The sequence below is a fragment of the Nelumbo lutea genome, chromosome 1 (genome assembly GCF_056320005.1).
Source record: "Nelumbo lutea isolate HS-2025 chromosome 1, American lotus-T2T, whole genome shotgun sequence".
NCBI classification, from domain to species: domain Eukaryota; kingdom Viridiplantae; phylum Streptophyta; class Magnoliopsida; order Proteales; family Nelumbonaceae; genus Nelumbo; species Nelumbo lutea.
Window position 1 is genome coordinate 108,229,484 of NC_142684.1, and position 22,208 is coordinate 108,251,691.

The 22,208-nt window shown below is 36.5% G+C and overlaps 1 protein-coding gene across 2 annotated transcripts; it reads left to right on the forward strand.

Moving 5' to 3' along the window:
* The first annotated feature begins 970 nt into the window (after positions 1 to 970).
* Positions 971 to 19,570, forward strand: LOC148876686 (signal transducer, putative (DUF3550/UPF0682)). Of its 2 annotated transcripts, XR_016104645.1 has the most exons (10): positions 975 to 1,957; positions 5,863 to 6,069; positions 6,173 to 6,415; positions 10,595 to 10,661; positions 10,745 to 10,933; positions 11,166 to 11,257; positions 17,695 to 17,877; positions 17,964 to 18,100; positions 18,962 to 19,294; positions 19,394 to 19,570. XR_016104645.1 is itself a non-coding variant. In XM_088962739.1 (9 exons), the coding sequence occupies exons 1-9, from the start codon at positions 1,454 to 1,456 to the stop codon at positions 19,146 to 19,148; spliced, it is 1,809 nt and encodes a 602-aa protein (XP_088818865.1). In that variant the 5' UTR covers positions 971 to 1,453; the 3' UTR covers positions 19,149 to 19,570. The 2 variants fall into 2 exon arrangements, 1 of the variants encoding a protein (XP_088818865.1); XM_088962739.1 differs by having other exon boundaries at positions 971 to 1,957; positions 18,962 to 19,570.
* The last annotated feature ends 2,638 nt before the right edge of the window (positions 19,571 to 22,208 follow it).

The window sequence follows — 22,208 nt, forward strand, 5'->3', positions numbered from 1 at the left end:
CAATATCCAGATTGGATCCAAAGTCAAACCGAAAGATCAATTCTCTTAATAGGGTATCAAATTTGAACCTAGGTAAAACCAATCCGAACCCATTCCGTTTACTGATCATCCTTCCAGTTCAACTCAACCTTGCCAGAATTTAAACCGCCTCATGTTTCAAGTCCGGAATAAATCCAAAGGGTTGTACTACTGGTGGGGTGGTGAAACTGAAGATAGCGATTGGGTTGATTGATCATTTTAGATATCTGTGCAACTTGAGTCGGGTTGGATTTGGAATTTGTCAAAACTTCAATGGGCCCTTACCCTAACCCGTGCCCGATCTAATTGAAAATTTTCCTTGTAGCCTATTAGACGATCAGGATTTACCACGGGAAAACAGTATATTCTCAAATAGTTGGACCTACCCGCCTTTGTGAAGCACACTTATCAAGCTTCAACGGCATCTTCTCAAATAGTAAAAAATAAAACCAAGAATGTACCTCTGTAAAAATCGCAAGGACAATTACGTAAGAAAACCTCTTCTAGTCTTCTTATAATATTAACGTTGCTTTCCGTCGTTGTAACTTTATACAAAGACACTTCTACCCTTGTGATGCTAAATTAGACCAAATAGATCTTCATCCGACCCTAAAGAAACAGATACTAACTAGGTAGAATATCGTTATCAGTAGACAGGAAGCGATCCTTTGAAAATGGGCCCGTGGGTCCTCGGTCCCACTATCAAAGCATTCCGACAGTGGTCTCAACGATTGTTATTATTCCACTCTAGTCCTTTTTACCTGATTATTATGTTCCTTGATAGATCAAGCGCTAAGAAAACGTGACACCTCATTTGAACTGTAAGCCGTCTTTACATCTAATACGTCAACAGTTGACAAAAAAAAAATGTCAATAGATTAAGTTTAAGGGTAAAAGAGACATTTCGTTTTCCGATCAAAATGGCTCTTTAACGTCTTCCGTCGTCTAAAGTAAACAGCAGGGCGGTGAGGGACAGTGTCCATTGAAGAAGATAATCAAAAGATTCGACATTTCTGGCAGACTCAACCACCGGGCACCGGCAAAGAAGAAAAAAAAGATTGAAGAGTCTGGGACTAGGAATCTGGGGGAGAAAAATAAAAAAAGAATGTAAAAACCGTCTGTCATCTTACTTCCATGGCTGCAAAGCGTTACTATTGATCAAATCATTAGAATCTTTTGTTCTTCCTCTGTAGTCTGAACTCTGAACGCCGCCACTGTCAATCAGGAAAGCAAAACAAAACAAAAGGAAGTAGGCAGAATTTTGTTCACTGTTCAAAGCCAACGCACCAACAGCAATCTGAGAAAGCTCTGCTCCTGTCGCGCTGTGTTCCCCTTCTTCACCTTCACCTCCACTTGTTTCGTGGTTGCAAATTGCAATACACTTCTGGCGCACATGACCACCGCCGGTGCCTACCTGGAGAACTAACGTGCCACCATGGGCGACACTACCGACGTCGCCAAGACATTCCGCGATCTGGTAGAGAGTGCGGACCGTAAGTTCGCTAGGGTTAGGGACGTGCCGCCGTACGGGCGAGGACAGCAATTTTATTTTCGTAAGGTCTTCAAGGCTTATACGAAGCTCTGGAAGTTTCAGCAGGAGAACCGGGCGAAACTCGTCGAGTTGGGTCTGCAGAGATGGGAAATTGGAGAAATCGCGTCTCGGATCGGTCAGCTTTACTTTGGGCAGTATATGAGAACCAGCGAATCCAGGTTTTTATTCGAGGCTTACATTTTCTACGAAGCGATCCTTAACAGGGGCTATTTCGCGGGAACAAAAGGCTCGACTAAGGATATGAACTTGCTGGGCTTGCGTTACAAGGAATTGCGCTTCTATGCGAGGTTTCTCGTAGTTTCGTTGCTCTTGAATCGATCCGAGATGATGAAGGTGCTTGCGGAGCGGTTCAAGGCTCTCGTGGATGATTGCAAGGCTACTTTTCCGGTAACTTTCTTGCTGTATTTCTTATAGTACATATTTATATATTATTGTGTATTGTTCTTTTAACAAATCTTGGAACTTGTTGGTTTGATAGTAAAAAGTTTTGGATTGAAGAATATGTGGATAATTTATAGGTTTTATGGGTGATCTAAAGCAATTATCTCATATTAATTTGTTGTTTTAAGGAAAGAAGATCACAATGCAACTTGCCAACTCCAATTTCATTTTTTTTCCCTTAATTTTCCTTCTCTATGTTGTCAATGACAGTTATAATTACAGCTTGAGAAATTTCTGGATGAACGCTAGAATTTCCTATTTGTCCGTAGAAGAATATTATTGCCATCTGACTTGCATACTTCATCAAGACCCGTGATTTCATTCCGACCAGGTGGCCCAGATCATGATTAGGTATCAAGTTAGGGTTCTAGTTTAGTTGGAAGGGTGTTGATTCATGCCATCCTAGTTGACTGGGCTTGATAAGATGTTTTATGATGTTTGGAGATAGTACTTGAATTTGGATGGTACATTTATCCATTTGGAAATAATATGGATGTTTTATACTTCATAACTGGTACAAGGGTTTCATAAGTTGCTCTTTAAAAATCTTTAATTTATACGCTGTTTGAGGGAAAATGGTAAAATCGAATCTTGGCTAAAACAGAAAGACCACCACAGTCAATAGAGCTGCTCGTTTTTCCAGAAAGTCATCAAAGAAGCTAGGCAAAAAAGAAAGAAAGAAAGAAAAAGAAAAAAGAAAAAAGAAAAAGAAAAACAATACGGTTGCCTAAATCATAGTCTTTCTATTTCTGGAAAGTTATCAAAGAAGAAAGGTAAGAAATGAATTGGGTAGCTTCCATTGCCGATCTGGAAACTTGGTTTATGAATAAAATTGGGTAGCTTCCATTGCTGATCTGGAAACTTGGTTTATGAATAAGATTGGGTAGCTTCCATTGCTGATCTGGAAACTTGGTTCATAGAAAAGAAGATACTTAGAGAAAGTGAACAAAATTGCATTCTAATCTTTCCTTGCACCTTACCCACCTTAATTAGAAACCAATGAGCTCGGTATTTTATATGTTATGTCAATTTTCTTAGTTAGACTTGTCATGGACCATCGGATTACTTTCCAACTCCTCGTTAACTAGCTTTCACAGATAGAGAATTTGGTTAATGATCTCGAACATATCCAATAAGGGCAGGCATAAACAAAAATATTATGTTCTCTATTTCGTGTTGGAAACAGGGTATGTGAAAATACCTGATTGGGTTAGTGGGCCATAGACTTTGGGTAATGATCTTGAACATACCCAATAGAGGCAGGCATGAACAAAGTTAGTATGTTCTCTATTTCATGTTGGAAACATGATATGTGAAAGTTCCTGATTGGCTCAGTGGGCCATAGACTTACTTAAAGGGGAGCATCTATGCAAGCTGGTTGCGTCCCTATATTCTAAACGGGTAGTGGCAAGAAGTTGTGTTATCTTAAATGTATGAATTTGCTCTGCAAATAGGCTGGCTTTCTTGAGCCAAGGGGCTAGCAGATTGATCGATGCTGCTACAGAAGACAAGCACTGCATGCTTCTCTCTCTCTCTCTCTCTCTCTGATCAGGAACGGTAATCTTTTATTTCATTAAGTATGGTTGACCAATGTGGTACAAGAATGCCCAGCATTTGTTTAATGAGGTCGGCTGGCTCTTGCCCCCGCACCTTGCATTCATTTGCTATTACGAATTACCCCAAAACAACTTTCCTCTATACATTCTGTGTCCGGCCATGGCATCTGCCACTGCATTTGCAGATATGTAGGTCCATTTAAAGCTTATGCTTCAGCAATTATGCTAAAGTTCTCAATTTTTGAAATCATTCCTGTACTGCTATGATCCTTATTTGTTCTATTGCAGTCAACTTATCACCACCTTAGGTTTAGCTTCCTTGCTAATCTTAGGCCTTGCAACACTGCCTTGATGGAGTTTCCTTCCCCTATACGGCCTGAAAATTTAGCTAGATTATATTACATTGTACCTTATAACTTACAGAGCTATTTCAGGCTGTTCTTTGTGCTCCTAAAGGTTGCACTTTCACTTTGGTTTCTCCTGTACCCATACACAATCAAAATTTCATCCTTTCTTTATCTTAAATCCAATGGCCTCTTTGCTGAACATGATATAAGTCTAGAACCATCCTAAATCAATTCTGAAGCATTCATTAGCTTAATCTCCCATATAATTTACATATTTTGTTGATTCTTGTTTATTGAACCTATAGATTTGATTGTTAGGACTTTGTCCTATTTGTCCTACATCAAGTAGGTAGTTGTGGGGCTAGCCTGTTTTCATGGTTGACAAGGCATATTGGTGATAGGTGCAAATGGAGTTCCTAATTGCCTAGGTGCCTAGGCAATATAATTTGATAAATAAAAAGCCTAAGTTCTAGGATAATTCCCTAGTTTTGTTGTACCAATCAAGATGCATTTTGTTAGTGTAGGGGTAGTTCCGTATTTATACTTATGTTGCGGTTGCTGATCTGTAATATTATATTAGAACTAGTGTCCCTCACTTAAATAAGGGCACATGTGTCTTTTCCATTATATTAGTAATATAAAACATGTCTGGCCGAATGGGAGAAGTAATTTTTCTCTAATTCGAACCAGACTTTTCTTCTCTCCTTTTCCCCTCCTTTCTCTCTGTCTTTCTTCTTTCTTCTTCTCTCTTCTTGGCTGTTACCAGACTAACAGAACTCAAAGGCAGGCCGAATTATAATACATTTAAATTGAAAATAGGAATTCTCTTTACTGAATAACAGTGAATTTCTATCAAAATATGACAAATTATCATACTTAAAATACAGTTTCATTTTAAATCAATCATAATATTTTAAAAATTAAATATTTAAAAGAGCAATTGCATGTAAAAAATTTTAGCAACTGAAGAAGGCTATCATTTCATACTAATAGAAGAATTTTAGAGAGAATGAAAGAGTAGTTATAGAGAAAAAAAAAGGAAAAAAAACAAAGGGGTCCTCTTTTATCCTTCTTTCTTTATCTCTTTCCAAAGCTCTTTGATCTTTTTATGTTTCAACTGTAAAACCCTGGAACAAAGCATACATAATATACATATTCGATTGGATGTGTTAAAAAGATGCATGATTGGTAATAATATTACAATAAGGCATAAACTTTGTAATTTTGGTCACCAGGGTAATTGCCTTATTGCCTTATGGTGTGCCTAATTGCCTAGACAAGTGTCTTTTAACATAATTCATGGTATTCATTCTGGGTGCACCACCAAGTGCCTTGTTATTGAGGTAATGCCTTGACAATTATACCTGGTTATCACATTTTTGTGAGTGTTTGAGCATTATCTTTTCTTTTTATTCTGCTACTTATTGTTCTTTCTTTCAAGTATAAAAAAAGATCTGATGCTGCTCCAGAAAGGGTTGTCTAGCTGAGTTGACACTTGACATGACAGCAAAGGATCAATATATATAAGAAGGGCAAGTACATTTACCTCATGACCTCTCTTTTACTTACACTAGCTGAGGCTGAAGTGGCACCATCAGTTTGTAAGTTAAAAATCATGATAAGTTTGTGTTAGAAGCTTAGTTAAGAAATCTGCCAATTGTAGTTCAAATGTAGTAAAGAGGAGGATAATGAAACCTGTTAAATACTAATATCAAGTCAAATGGTAGTCTACTTCAATGTTCTTAGTGAAATTGTACTTAAATGATCATTCTATTTTTTATTCTTTTAATATTTTTAGTTCCCTCTTGGTTTCTTTATTGGTCTCATGTGGTGAATATGAAACCATATGATGTAACATAAGTGTGACTATCAATGTCAATCACATAATCACCATTAAGATTTCCCCCTGGATTCTTTCTTTGGATTGACTTTTTGAATGTCTTCTCAGGAAACTAATTTTAGAGAGTGGAAGCAAGTAGTGCAAGAAATTGTCCGGTTTTTGAAAGTTGATACAGCCTTTACGAATAATAGGCCTCTCAGATATTGTGTTCTGTTTGAGTCATATGTAACTTCACAACCACATTTGGCTCGTTTTCATGCAAACAGGGTTGTGAGGTTGCAAGATGCATTGCTGACGAGCTATCACCGAAATGAGGTAAACAAATCAATGCTTACAATAAAGGTCATATTATTGTATTTATGCAATATATAGTTCTAAAGGAGTTAGCTGCATAGTTACTTGCGTTGTGTACTTTCAGGTCAAGTTCACAGAGTTTACTCTGGACACTTTTAGGATGCTTCAGTGTTTGGAGTGGGAACCAAGTGGCTCATTCTACCAAGAGCGTCCCGCTGAATCAAGCGGTAATGGTGCTTTGAATGATCAGTCTGTGGCCTCTGGACTTATTGATATAAACCTTGCTGCTGATATGACTGATCCAACCCTTCCCCCAAATCCAAGGAAAGTTATTCTCCATCGTCCATCAGCAAGTCAATTGTTAGCTGTGAGTTCTAAAGGCATTAGAGCATTTTTTCTTATTTTAAATGCCTTTCTGCCTTGCTAAACGGAAGTGATTATAAAAATTTATGACTAATAGTATTACCATGTGAAGTTAATCATGCAATGCATCTTGATATTACACAATTCATTACTATTGACTTTCTTTTAATATATTTTTTTCAGTAGAAAATAATGGTGTTATTTTTCAATAATTACTGTCAAACCAGTGAGAGCTTGAGACAAGCAGTACTCTGTCACTTGGTCTTGCCTTTCTGTCTTGATAACTATGGGATAAGTTAAATTAGCATAGGGATGAAGCTTTGATTGGATTATTGGGTTGGGAAGGGTCTCTTGGCTTAACAACAGGAATTGCTACTTTTGAATTGAAGAAAAAAAGTCTATTGTTAGATTTCTTAAATGATACTTTGTATTTAAGGCTTAGAATGGATGGTTGTATGGGCAGCCAAATTCGGTAAAGTTCTAAGTACATCTTGTACACAAGGACAAAAAGTATGCTTTCATTAAGAAAACCCATAATTCTGGAAACTGGGTTGTAGGTAGAGTTTTGAAATTAAATTTGGTAGAAAGGAAGGTGATAAGGACTCATGAAGGATGACTTAACATGAAGATAATTGGGGGTTGGCACAAAAGACAAAAAGTTTCTTGGTGAAAGAACTGAATAATTTGCTGGGAATTGCAGTTAGGCTTAAAACTGATGAGATAGTTTTAAGGTATCATTAAAGATGGAAAACTAAGGGAGGTAGCTGGTTTAGATTGAGTTTTCACTCAATATGGTTATGGATGTTTAAGACTCTCTAAGGGAGTTAAAAGTAGTAGGTTTGGTAATTTAACGAGAAACTGTCCTAGTTGGGATTTTCATAGGCTGCAATTACTGATCATAGGTGGCTGATAAAAAGATTGCTGATCATGGGTGTAGATTGTAGAGAGAGAAGATAGATAAAATTCTGGAATTATTACAAGTCTGCCATTTTTATACTTCAGCTAAGAGAACTAATTTTTTCGATAACTGTAACTATTTTGTATGTGTTTGCAGATTGGATTAATGCATTCTGCAACCTATAACTATTGTAATTCAATATTCTGTTATCAATAAAAGTCTTTTATCTGATAAAAAAAACTAATTTTTTTCGATAGATGGTGAAGTATAATATCTATACTATTATACAAAGTACGAATGAGGGTGTGAAACTTTTCTTGACTAAAATGCCCACATTTGTTATTTAGTCCATCTCTAATTATGAAGGTTGAAAATGTAATTTCAATTAATGTTTTTTACTTCATTTAATCTCGTCTCATCAACTCTTTTAAGGTATTAACTCCCATTCTCTCTTATTAAATCCCATATTTAAGTTAATTTTCACTAATAAATGTTACTAATTAGATCTATGTCCAATACTTTTAACAATATAAACCCATATATTTTAAAACTTACTCTAAAACAAAATCATTCTTTATCAAAGTGATGACTAAGCAATTCAACTATCCAATTCAAATTGGCCAATCCATGAAGTCATGGTTAGATAATAAAATTTTTAAATAGAAATAAATATAGAAAATTACAAAAATGTAGAAAAAAATAGACACATTTATGATATTTTTATTAATCAAATTAAAAAAAGAAGTGTAATAAACAAGAATTATTTTTATTGATGATGAAAATGAAATACATAATCTAAAACTAACAAAAAATGAAATTATTTTCCTATTTAGCGGAGATCAATAGTTCAACTTTTGGGTCAAATCTATCAACCTTTAGTGTCATAATTAAATAATAAAAAATTAAAATACACAAATAAAAATACATAAATTTTACAAAAAAAAAAACATTTGGGAACATGTATAATATCATATATTTAACGTATTAAGCAAAAAAGTGTAAATAACAGTATTATTTTTACACACATAGAAATAAAAAAATATAGAAAAATTGAACACATCTATAACTCCATATTACACTACTATTAAAAATATGAATAAAATTGTAGAACTTTCTTTTGACTAAAATACCCATTTTTTGAATTTAATCCCTATTTAATTGTGAGGTTTAAAATGTAGTTTGAACTACAATTTTCACCTTGTACAATTCCCCCTCTTTAAATCTTACATTTTTTTGATAAATAAACAAAAAAATATACACTAAGAAGATAAACATTACAAAAAGAAGAGTTCAACAAAATAGGTAGGCTTGCCAATGATACCCAAAACTTTGTAGCCCAATATGATGTGCTTACGTAATCAGATTCAGATTTTGAAATCTGCATCCAATTAATAGTGAAAAACAAAAAATATAAAAAATAAAAAACACATGAATTTTATAGAAAATTTTGGATACATCATTCTTATCATTATCATCATCTAGAATTGCCTCGTGCAAAGCACTTGCACACTTACTAGTCATATTAAAAGAAAAAAAAAGCCTCATGTACAACAAGATGCTGTACCCAAGGGTTATCCCCTGCAGCACTATGCTGTCAACCTCTGCAACTCAGAAAAATAAATAATTCTTAAACTACTTATCCTATGTCTGAAATTATAAGAATAACTTGACTACAACCAGAAAAAAAGCAAACTCCTAGGCTGGATCCTACATAAAATTTACAAAATGACCAAAACATCCCTAAATCTAAAAATGCAAAATTAAATAGCAATTTCAGGAAATCCCATATTTGGAATTTTGGACCTTGTATTTTTTTTTGATGAATAACTGATTACTTCATTGAATTTTAAGGAAAGTGTACAAGAGAAAGTGAGAGAGAGACAAACTCTCTTATCTCTCCCCTTTAACTTTAGTTATAATTACAATTACAGTTGTGCCCAAAATGTTTGAATTCTCCCAACCCCTTGCTTGGCCAGTGCATCAGCCATTGAATTAGCTGTTCTTTTCACCCACTGTATTCTCAGTTCCATGTCCTTTATGATCCATCTGATTTTTTTCTTCTCATTATTATACTTCCACATCCTACTTTCCTCATCCAGTAGCCAAGCCACTACCAGTTTGGAATACCCTTCAATAATTAGCTTTCTAGCATTCATGGTTGTTGCCCTTTGCACTCCTTCCATAACTGCCATTACTTCCGCTCTTAGTGAATCTCCTTCACCTGCTGGGCCTGAGAATAATGCACACACTTTACCCTCCTCATCCCTGAATACACCTCCAATTCTTGACCTTCCTGGGTTTCCCATGCTACTGCCGTCAAAATTAAGCTTTATAAATCCTCTTTCAGGAGGGGTCCAGATAGGAATAACTGGCTGCTTATTGACATTTGAATCTGCTACTATCTTCCAGTTTCTAATGATATCATCAATGGATATATGTGAGAAGTTTCCTAAGGATTTCAGCCATTGAGCCGCTCTAATCAGAATTGATTCAATCATGGCCTCTTTTGTTCTCTCATTTTCTCTAAAAATTCTTTTATTTCTTTCGTCCCACACTACCATTGCTGCCCTTGCACTCTTCCACATGATGTTACCTATCTTCTTCGGCGAAGGACAGGAAGTTGGATCAAAGAGACTTTTGATGTCAGCTGGAGGTGTCCACCTTCATTCAAATTTTGGATTCTGTATTGCTACGTTACCAAAATTCATCCAGGTGGATGGGGAGGGGATGTTACATTAATATTTTATTTGATAGTTTTTAAAAAATGTAAAATAGTTTGGGGATGGGTGGGGTGACAATTAAAAACCATCCACTGCCTAAGAATCAATGAAATTCAGAAATGCATAACCCTTGGGATACTTAAGTTAAAACTTCAAAATAAAACCCAAAATACCTGTGTAATCATTTAACATTAGCATTTAATTATAACTGCTCCATCTTGTCAAGAAACAAAACCATCATGAGATATGTGGATCTTTCACAAGCTAGATGCTGTTCTACTACTATTCAGTATGCCAGTAATCTGGAAAATATCTCCTTTCTTGCTGCCATAGCCATGACTGTATATTTCAGAGTATATATTTGGCAGGCATTTACTTTGTAAGTTGAGGCCCTTAAATTAATATTCTTGGTAATGAAATTATGTTCGTATTTTCTTCAACATTGTTTGTTCATTCTTTTCTTTCCAAGCTTGCATTCCTTTTGTAAAAACAAGGCTCTTATTCGTGTCTTGCAATTGGAATACAATTCAAAAGTGTAATAGAAGGTTACATGCTGTATGGGCAGGTTATTGCCACAATCTGTGAGGAGCTCCCTCAAGATAGCCTTTTTCTAATATATCTATCTGGATCAGGTTAATCTTGCTTCTTTACTCTTCAGTCCAGTTAGATTATCCAGCCAAAACAATTTGTAGTTACTCAGCTTATCATCATGCAGGAAAGACTGGCCAGAGCACTGCTTCTGAAATGAAAGCTTCCAGAGCTTCAAGGGCTTCTGCAAACAAAAAAGTTGTTTCTCAGACCCGTGAACATGAAAAGTCACTGCCTGAAGCTCCTAATTGTGATACAGGAGATTCAACAAACTGTTCTCGGAATTATCTGTGCCTGGGTCCCAGAGGGAGTGCAGGTATGAGCTGATATTTACCACATTGTTGCTTTTACTCTCAGGATCGCAGGAGTACTCTCCCCCCAGCCAAAAGGAAAAGCTGATTTACACAATTCCTTCAAATGTTACAAGTATTGTTATATGCATTTAATCTTCTCTATGTGGTCATCCATGCTGTTTGTTTGCAAGGTTATAACATGGCTTGTATGTTACATGTTGGATTCTGTTACAAAGATGCCTTTCTGACTTGCAGGTTCAAACTTGCTTTACACTGGTGATATCATTCCTTTCACTCGAAAACCACTTTTTTTGATCATTGATAGTGATAATAGCCATGCATTCAAGGCAGGTTTGTCAAAACTTGTTTTCAACAGTTTTTGGCTTGATGTACTGTTATGCTTTTTTTTCCCCTATTTTTTGATAGGTAACTGTTCATTTTATTTAAATATAAATGTCTTTACGCTTTAGAAATTTATAATTTTTTGCTTTATCCTAGAGCGATATGATTATAAGCACCTATTGTTATATAGAAAGATAGCCCTTCATGATGTTGTACTTGTCCACTTTTATCTGTTAAAATTTAAATAGTTTAGATAATTTGGCAGATGGGAAACTTCATCTTACTGAGTTTGAAGATGTGGATCATTTTTTTTTATGGGAAGTGCAAGGGGTTCCTAAGGTGCAAGGTGATGATGCACATGCTTAAGTAGAAAATATATAAAAAATATAAAAATATTTTTGAAGATATAAAAATAAACCTTTTGAAGATGATAAAGAAGAAGATTTGAGTTAAGCTGATTTGTCTCAAGAGAGGGAAGTGGAATTTGACAAAACTTATGTTGTTCAGAGAAGGATAGAGTTGGAAGAAGTGTTTAATAAGGAGGTGGAAGTGTGCAAAATCTTGGGTTACGTTTTATAGGAGGTGATGATTTTGCAAGGGAAGTTTATAGAGAAATTGAAGATAATGGAGGAGAAGGTTGGAGAGAAGAGTTTGAATAAAGAAAGGGAATGGAGTGACATTTGAAGAATGATCCTTTTGTGTTTTGTCTGGGACAGGGAGGAGTTATTGTTGGGTGGGTGGAGTCTATTTTCATTGTGTAGGGGAGCTTGTGGAATTTGTCTTTGTATGAGTGTCTTCAGGGATGTTTTTTTATTTTATTTTTTTCCTTTGGGTGATTCCTTATCACCTATTGTTGTATCTCTTTCTTCTTCCTTAATGAAGTTTTTATATTTATATTCAAAATAATGCACATACCTAAGTCATTTGAGGAGCCACTTTTGAAAGAAAAATTGAAAACATATACAAAACATAGTTTTCAAGGCACCAAGGCGAGGCTAGGCGACCACAGGGCGCCTAGGCGTTGGAGTTTTAAAATATTAATTTTTTTGAGTTTTTACTTTATCTATGCTTTTGTAAGCTATTTTATTGGTTTTCTGTGCTAACTAGCAAGCATGTACACTAACTATTAACTCTATAAATCATTCAAATGAGTATAAAACTATAAATTTCATATAACTAGAAAGCATGTATACAGTACACTAACTATTCACTAACTAGCAAGCATGTACACTAACTATTAACTGAAAAACTAGCAAGCATGTACACAGTACACTAACTAGCAAGCATGTACACCAACTATTAACTGAAAAAAAAAATAAATAAATAAGTGCAGGAACTAGGAAGGGAGGAGAGGAGTATAGGGGTGGAAGAAGAAGAGGAAGAAGAAGTATAGGGGATTAGGGGCAGGGAGGAGTATAGACCCCTGTTTTTTCAAAAAAAAAAAAAAAAGGGACTGAGAGTCTGAGACTATCGACTGAGAACAGTCAGGGGCGGAGCCTCTGTTTTTTTGAAAGAAAAAATAGGGGACTGAGACTAGGACTAGCGACTGAGAACAATCAGAAGAAGAAGGAGTGGAGCTGTGGAGGAAGGGAGGAGTCTAGGGGTGGAGCCCCTGTTTTTTCGAAAGAAAAAGGCAAAAAATGACTGAAGCTGGGTTGGAAGAAGAAGAAGAAGAAGAAGAGAAAAACTTACCTGCTGAAGCTGAGGTGCGATGGAGTTGGGCTGGGGAATGAAGTCTTTGGTTCTCCTCCCTCTCCAATCGAACTGAAGAAACCCTTATGCATGTAACCGAAGAAGAAGAAAAACACTTTGTATTGTTGTCTTAATAATAAAATAACGATAGTATGTAACCGGTTTTATTTTAAAAGAATAGAACATCTAATAAAATATCAAAATAACAATTAAAAAAAAAATTGGTAGATGTATGTAGGCACCCGCTTAAGTCTTTGGGCAAGCGCCTAGTATACAAAATTCGGGGCGTTTGGGCGAGGCGCCCATGGAAAACTGCCTAGTCACCTTGACAACTATGATACAAAAAATATACAGGATGCAAGGCAATTCACACACTTGAGCTAAGTAAGGGGTAGACTAGATACAGTTCTAACATTTGGCAATTCCATTTTTACACACTTGTTAGTCCAATATTTTACCATTGAACCAAGTAATGGACTCTAACTTAATATACAGGAATAGACAAAAAGGATCACCTAATCAAGTAGGAGATTGTGTGTAGAAGTGAAGAGGAGGGAGGTTTGGGATTATGAAATGTGGTTCAAAAGACTCTAGCCAACACAATATGGGCCATGCTAGGCATGATCCGCATCCCAACGCAACATGGCTTGCTAGCATGGCCTACACACACACACACACACATATATATATATATATACACGATATAATTTTTATTTGCAATTTTATTTTACTATTTTATTCCAATTTTATTATAATTTTTTCAATTTTATTTTATTATTTTATATATAAACAATTGTATACTTCAAAATTCATATAGAATAAAATTTTAAGATTTTTTTTTTCAATTTCTTGTCTATCTCATTATTTTTCCAGTTTTTTTTATCATGCCACCTGTGGTCCGACCCAGCTTGGCACAATAAGGGCCTGCCTAGGCTTGTGCTGCAGGCCATGCCGGGCTTCCCATTTGAGGGGTTCTAGGCCAGGCAAACATGGCCCCCCAAGCCTGCATGCTGGCCTTGGCGGCCCACAAAAGTGGGTTGTGCGCCACATTACACCTCTATGTTAGATATGATGCTTGTTTTAGAAACTTTGTTCAGTTCTATGAGGATATTTGGGTGGGAGATACTACTTTAAAGGACCTTTTCCCTTATTCTCTGTCTCTTTGTATAAAGGAGGTTGTCTCAAAATTTCTCTCTGTTTTGGAAACTCCTTTGGCTTTTGTATGTAGGGGTGCAAATGGAGCGAATCATGATCTGGTCCAAAGTCTGGTCCTATTTTGTTGGATTCGAATATCACTATTTTGGACCAGATCGGATAATCGGATCCGATTTGAAATTAGGTCGAATTTGAATCACCCTTATCCAATCTGGTATATATATAATATGTTATTTATATTGCATTTTTTGTAAGTTTTTTTATAAAACACGTATATATATGATAAAAATAGTTGAAAAAATACTTGTATTTTTTGTTTTTATATATTTAAATTGTTATACTTTCCTTTTAATAATTTATTATTTTTTAAATGAAATTGGATCAGATCATATTTGGATATTCGACATCCTGATTGGATTCAAATTTGAATTAGTATTTATGAGATCCGATCGGATTTGGTTCGAATATACCCTGATTTGAATCCAATCCGATCTGTTTGCATCCCGGGTTAAGGGATGAGGAAATTGAATGCCTATCTAGCTTGCTTTGTCTCCTCAATAAGTTTTGTTTAGATCCTTTTAAGCTAGACAAAAGAGTTTGGATTCCTAGGTCCAAAGGGACTTTCTCTTGTGCTTCTTTTAAGTCCTTTTGTCAGTCTTCCTCTCAACAGGTTTTCCCCTCTAAGCAAGTTTGGTGCAGGTTGATTCCCCCTAAGATTATGGTTTTTTGGTTGGGAAGTGTTCCATGGGAAAGTAAATACTTCAAATAACCTACAAAAGAGATGACATTTCTTTTGTATTTCACCTAGTTGGTGAATCTTTGTAGATCTCATGGTGAGGATTACTACGACTTACTAATCTTCTGTTCTTTTACTATAGAGTTATGGGATTGCCTTTTTTTGATGTTTGGGTGTAGGTGGAATATGCCAGCAGAAGTCAGCATGATCTTTAACCCTTCTTCCTTCACTTGGCCTAAAAAAAGAGGAAGAGTTATGTGGAGATGTTCTAGAGCAGTTTTAATTTGAACAATCTAGGAAGAAACTAGAAAGGAATGCCGGGATCTTCCAAGAGATGAGGAACAACCAAGATTTGAAGGAATGCGCGCTGAATAGGGCGATACATTGGCTAAAGACTTTGGAACTTTTCTATCAATTATCTTTTAATGATTTATGGAGAAATTGGTTAGCAGTTGCAAGGTGCTCCTCCATTAAGAATAGGGTAGCTACAAGGTGGGCTCCCCCTTCTAAAGTGTGAAGTTGAATTTTGATGGGAGCAGTCCAAGCAACTTAGGGTCTTCTGGAATGGGAGGGGTTCTGAGAAATGAGTTTGGAGAGGTTGTTTTTTATTCACTTGGGTCATTTGGGATTTGGAGATTCTGTTAGGGCAGAAATACTAACTGCTTTACAAGGGAGTGCAATTTGCAAATCAAATTGGGTGCGGAGCAACTATTAATTGAAGGGGATTCCAAAGTGGCAGTGGGGTGGTTGAAGAACCCTAAGGATGCTGTGTGGTGCTATAAGAACGAAATGAAGAAATTTAAGTGGCTGACAAGGAATGTCTCTAACAAACTAATAATACAGTGGGTGGGGAGATCAGAAAATGCTTTGGCTGATGGCTTAGCCACGCAGGGGGAAAATAAAGAAGTTGTGTTTTGGGCTCAGCTGTAACATGTTTTTAGTCTCTATTAAACCTGCTTTTAGTGTCCTTGTAATCTGTTGGGAGAGGCTGCAGACTGCAGCTCGTGCCTCTTCAAGGGATGTTGTGTCAGTTTCAAGTTCTGAATTAATATTTTATTTACTCAAAAAAAGAATATGCAAATATAAATTCTGAAAGAAATTAAGTATTTCAAAAAGCTCATTAATTTGATTGGTTAGAGCTTCTTGTTGAGAGCACAAAAATTGTGGCCTTGTATGTTCAAGTCCATCAGAATATTAGAACTGTTTAAAGTCTAAATATCTTAGATACAACTTACAATAGAATAAGGTGGGTAGTGTTTTCTGGGACGGTACTGGTTATATTCTGTTGATCTACTTGGGGCCAGTTGGGGAATGAAACTTATTGAGAGTTGAGCTCTTCTCCTTTCTTCAGGATTTGAATTTTGCATGTTGATTGTGCTGAAAAAATATTATCTTTCAAGGGGATCTTTTGGTTGTTACAGGTTTTTGATTGGATGGCTGCTAGTACTGCAGGCCTATGGTTATGGACCCTTGGATATATAACTAGCCTCTATTCTAAATATCTTATTCAGATGGATCCCTAGACCAGAAAATGACTTGGAAGATTGGTTTGTGTGGTAAGGGATGCATTCAAAAGATCACTGGTTTGGGTATATAAGCAGTCCTAGGGATGCATTCAAGAAATCACTTGTTATTTATGTTTTTCTGGTCCGTTTTCTTTTTTAATGGTTTGCTAATTTCTGTGTATTGTCCTACCTATTATCTGTTCTCAAGCTTTGGGATTTTTTTTTTGATAAATGCTACTTCGATTATCTATAAAAAAATGCTACTTTGATTGGTATTGTTATAAAATCAGTTTCTAAAATCAACAGCTACCTAAAAAAACTTGAAGTAACAATCTTCTAATTTAAAAAACTTAAATACTAAATAAGACTTCCTTTATCACATTGACCATAATTTGCTTAATCAATGTATTTTTTTGATCAGCAACTTAAAAGAGATTTATTAGAACTTAAAAAGAGAATAGTACAACAAGAAGTTGTTAGAGATAACACCCAATACAGCAGAGAGCCCCACTACCCAGCTAAGATTGAACTGCTTAATCAATATATGAATCACACAATCTTGCTCTTGTTGGATATGTAATAAATTGACATATTTAGTGGCACCATAATCAAGCTAAAGGTGTAAGTTTAGACCCTCAAGTTGAATGACGGATCTAATTGAGTTCCTTCTCTAGACTAGAGTTGAGATCCAAATAACTTGCAAATGGCTTTGAGTATTATCTCCTGTGTGTCCTGCATCATCCAGAGGCCATCTATTATTGCTGTTCTCTCGAAGTGCTATTCATTCCAATGCATTTATTGCTTAATTTAGAAAAACCAACTAGAAGGAAATTGTTCTGACATGTAACAAGGGTTCTGGGCTGGAATTTGCCTGGAAAGGGAGGTGAGAAGAACAAATGAGGCCCTCTTGGGCCTCTCCCATCATGATATCATTGTGTAATATTACTAGGTTGAAATTTTCCTGGAAAGGGAGGCAAGAGGAACAACTGAGGCCCTCTTGGGCCTCTCTCATCATGCTATCATAGTGTATTATTACTGGGTTGTGTAGGTTCTGGACTTATTTTCCAGATATTTCTATTCCATTTGAAAACCATGTTATTTGTTATCCAAATTGGATTATTAAAAGTGATGAGAAATACTGGATGGATGTGAGATGTGGAAAATCTCATCTCTACAAGTGGCATAGATTTCCTGGTCATTTTCAACTTGATCAATTATTAAGTATTTTAAAGTACTTCTATCAAACAATTTTCCTGCTGTTCTAATACACTGAATTTGCTTGCCCTCCACTCCTCCTTGACAACCCTCGGACTATGTTTTTTTAATAAGCTTCCTATATATGAAATGTTTTCAGGCCATACATGGTGAGGAAAGGGGAGAAAAAGCTGCCCTACTTCTTTCTCCACTGAAGCCAGCAGTCCGGAACCAATCCAATGTTGATTTCACAGAGAATGGTAGTCAATTTACATATTTCCTCACTGATCCTCTGCAGGCTTTCTGCCATCTGGTTGGACTTAGCCATTGGGGTGCTGATATAGTGAGTTGACTTGGACAGTGTTATCTTCCTATGAACCTTATCTGTTGATTGCCCTGGTCTAAATTGTTTGTGGGTTCTGCTTGCAGGATGCCCACAACAAAGCTGATAGCATACTCTCCAGTGCCTTCTCAGAATGGGAAGTTATCCTCTGTACATCCACTTCCCTGGATCTGGTCTGGGCTCAAGTTTTATCTGATCCATTTCTGCGGCGGCTTATTGTTAGGTATTCATTTCTCTGCTTTGCTTTTAGGTCATCAAGGTGGCTGAACAGTGCATGTTGGTTTTGCCCTCCCCAGGTGAAGCATCTGGTAAATGGAGTCAGCCACCAAAAGATGTTGAAAACGAATGGGTGTAAATAGAGATTCTAGGTAACCTTTGAAGCATATAACCAATACAACCATGAAGAGAAAACTACTGTCTAGTGTGGTTCAATGCTTGGCATAGCCTTTTTTCTTGAGAATGGTAGAGGAAGAGTGCTATTCAGGGAAGTAAAAATTAGGGAGCGAGGGAGGGAGTTCACAAATTTTATTGTATCTAATGGCTTTTCTAGGCTTCCATCTAGCAAGCAATGTTAGTTACCCAGGAACCTTCAATGTGGCAATTGTGCTGGCAGATTAATAGAACTCTGCATGCTGATCATGTCAGACTGAAATCTTAACAGCTGGTGTCAATATGAGAACATTTGAATACTAGTGCCAATTAATGTGTACATTATGATTAATCTTAATGCATGAGCATCTGTGACTATCTAAACATGTCTAGTTCTCACCTACTGAAATTTGACAAGGTTTATATTGGGTTTAGATGAATATTAGTCAGAACGCAGGGCTTACACATCTAACTTTCATCACCCCTATTTTTTCCACGCTAAAGACAAAAAGGTCAGGACTTACCACTGGTCCCATATTGAATATCCCTCTTAAACTAAAAATTAGCCCAGGCTGGACATACCGCCAGCCAAGCTTGGCCAACGTATCTCTCCATGTAATGATCTTGTCCAGACATTGCAGAATTATTCAAATGACAAAAACGACTACTACTATTTTGTTGGTGAATGCTCATTTAACTGTTATGCATTTTCCAGGTTCATTTTCTGCAGGGCTGTTCTCTATTCTTTCTGTCATTCTGGAGACGTTGATCAATATCTGCCTGATTGCCTACCACATCTTCCTGAACCTCTCTCTTCAAACTCCAAAGTGGTGCAATCTAGTATCCTGCAGCTTGTGAACACTCTTGATGTTGGAGATTGTTTTAACTTCAAAGACACATAATTGAAACCAAAAGTCCACTAAAGTTTGCAATTGAGATCGTCGTCTTCTGCACTGGTATAGGATTAGTAACTCCATTTTTTGGCTCATTAATGCGCTTGTGAGAAAGCTGCGCAATGATGGCAAGGCTATTGAATGAATGGATTCAGGTGAGAAATATAGAGAAAAATATTTATTGGAGGTTGATGTGCTCTTGGTTATTACAGGTTCGGGGATGCTCAATCCTTTGATGGATTTCTCTTTTATAGTTGCAGATGGTGGTTGATGCTTTGCAGGTGTTTGGCCCTCCTTTGTGTTAATTTGTATATGGGGCATTTGTGCTGTATAATTTGATATCGAGGCAATTGGTATAAGAAAGTAGATATTTTTTTCTGTACCTTGTAAAAGAAATTAATTGATCGATGAGGAGATGGTTATTTTTTCCACCTTGAATGGCAGCTCCTCTTGAACTAATAATCAGTGAAAGATGAGAAAAAAGCTTGCTCCACATGGTGAACTGAGTTGGCAGCCCAAGCGGGTCTGTGACTGTGTTTCATCACATCATTTCCTTATGTTGTAAGGGTAATCCCAGTGGTTCTTTAATTTTATGATTATGAGTAATTAATAAATTTGCGGGGGGAATAGTCGCAGAAGCAGGGATAGCATGGCCAATCCACCGTAGTACCATGTGGAAAAGTTACACCTGTTAGATTCTAGGGCAAACTATCGCCTCTTTGGGCCCTTATTTTGGTGTTCATTGTTCACCAACTCCATGCATCTGGATTATTGAGTATGCGCGTTTGTTTTACAAGTGTTCTTGTGAAAACGCTAAATTAATGGCGTTTGGCAATTTGTTTTTTATAAAACTGCTGTTGCAATGATTAGCTTTGGGATTTGGAAAGTTTTTTTAAGGGATCTTTAGATTGCATTCCATCTCAGAAATCTGATTTGAACTGCGGATTTATAACAATTCAAAATTATAAACAGCTCCACCTATAACACTGGTATCAATTCCGAACTGGCACCTATCTAATTGTATGGTGGAAGTAGGATTTCTGAGGTGGAGTGCAGTCTAAAAACCTCCCTTTTTTATGGTATCCTTGTTAAGGTGATGTGTTATATTAAAAATTGAAAAAGCTGACATTTTTTTCCGAGATGTCATATATTTATCATTATAAGTATATTGTAGTAATTAAAAATTTAAAATGCCCAATCGGCTTGCATCTCTATCAAAAATGATTTTTGTTTTGTTTTTCAAGAAAAACAGATGAAATTTGTAAGACAATTAAGTATGTGTTGGGCATAGATTCCTTTTAAATGTTTGTAATTAATTTGATTGCAAAACCAAGAAAAGTAATAATGTAACATTTTTAGGCGTCATTAGGCACCACGTCAGTATAACATTGAATAAACATCCAATTATTGGGGGAAGCTTTAAATGGTAGGCATACATATAAGTCAAGGCCAACTTTTACAAGTCTTTATACATATGAATCAGTATGATTGATTAAATGCTGAAGTGGCACCAAGGTGGCAGCGTTTATTGAAAAAATGCTCACGGTTCCAAACACCACCTAAACCAAACATTTATAAAAAGCTATAGACTGAGTTTTGGATCGGGATCTACTTGTGTATTTTGAATTTTGATGGTAGGCTTATGTGTTGTATCATATTTGTCATATTCAAGCTGGTCCTCGACACAGGAGTGCATTTTTTTTTGGGAAAATTCTTTATTAGTAGTTTAGTGCCTGAATTTTCAAAAACTGTCTAATAGGTCCCTTATGGTTTAGCTACTTAAAAAGAAAACATTGATCATTGTCTTCTACAATGAGACTAAACCAAAATAGACATTATTTTAGGGTAAATTTCTTAAACTACCCTTATGGTTTAGCTAATTGACTAAGTGCATCAGTGTACCCTTACTATTTGAAAATTAACTGATGTTACCCCTATTGATTTTGACAATTGTCTAAACATTACCAAGGCTGTTAAACATGGACAAAAAAATGTAAAATGACCATTTCACCCTTAAATTCAACTGGATGGAGACATTGGACCGCAACAAAGATCTGAGAGAGAAAAAAATTCTCTTGTATTGTTTCTAGTTTGAACCCAAATCTGAGATAGCCCTGATGAGATCCACCGAAGATATCGACGGTAGTAGAGATCTAAGAGAAAAAACTAGTCTGGAGATGAGCAGGTATTTATAGGACAAAGGAAAAGAAAAGGTGGAATCTAAAATAACCCAAATCATCGTTGCTAAGAGTTGCAGCGGCGATGGTAGGGGAGGATAAATAGGGAGGTGAGGTTGAAGAAGAAGGAGAGAGAGAGAGAGAGAGAGAGAGAGAGAGAGAGAGAGAGAGAGAGAGAGAGAGAGATGTGAGATCCCCGTCCATCGCCGGGGATGGACGGATACCATGGCCACCATCGCCTACACAATTGCAATGACAACATCTGCTATGGATACCATGGCCGCAACCACCATAATGTGTGCTTGTTCTACTCCTTCTCAACCTCAGTGTCATAAGACCTCAACCAAGTAGCATCTGCTTGACTTATGTTATTCGGAATGCTAGATGAGATCTGACCCATTCTCTTCAAATCCCTCCATGACTTGCCAAAATTCCATCTTCTATTATCTTTTCGATCGTCGGAGCTAGAATTCTCCCTCTGTTCCTTATCTTTCTTTAGTCTAAGTGCTATTGCCGTGGTCAACGACAGCTCTACACCAGCTGACGCAACAGTTTATGGTCTGTACCAATGCAGGGGAGACCTCAAGACAAGTGACTATTCTAGGTGGCTCTCAAATGATTTGGGTATTCTCCTAGTGAGAGAGAGAAATGTAGGGTGGTTGGAAAGCGATTGGTATATTCATTCGTTTTTTGTATGGTCTTCTGAGAGCTTCGACACGGTTGTCTCGTCCATTCCATTCGTCAATTATGGCTTTTAGAGCAATGGTAAGAGATAATTAGCGATGATTTGGGAGAGAGTCGGTCTTCATCTATCTATCTCTCCCCCCTTTGAGAACTAATACACTACAAAATGCAGGATGGTTGGAGAGCGAGTGGCATGGCGGCAGGAAGA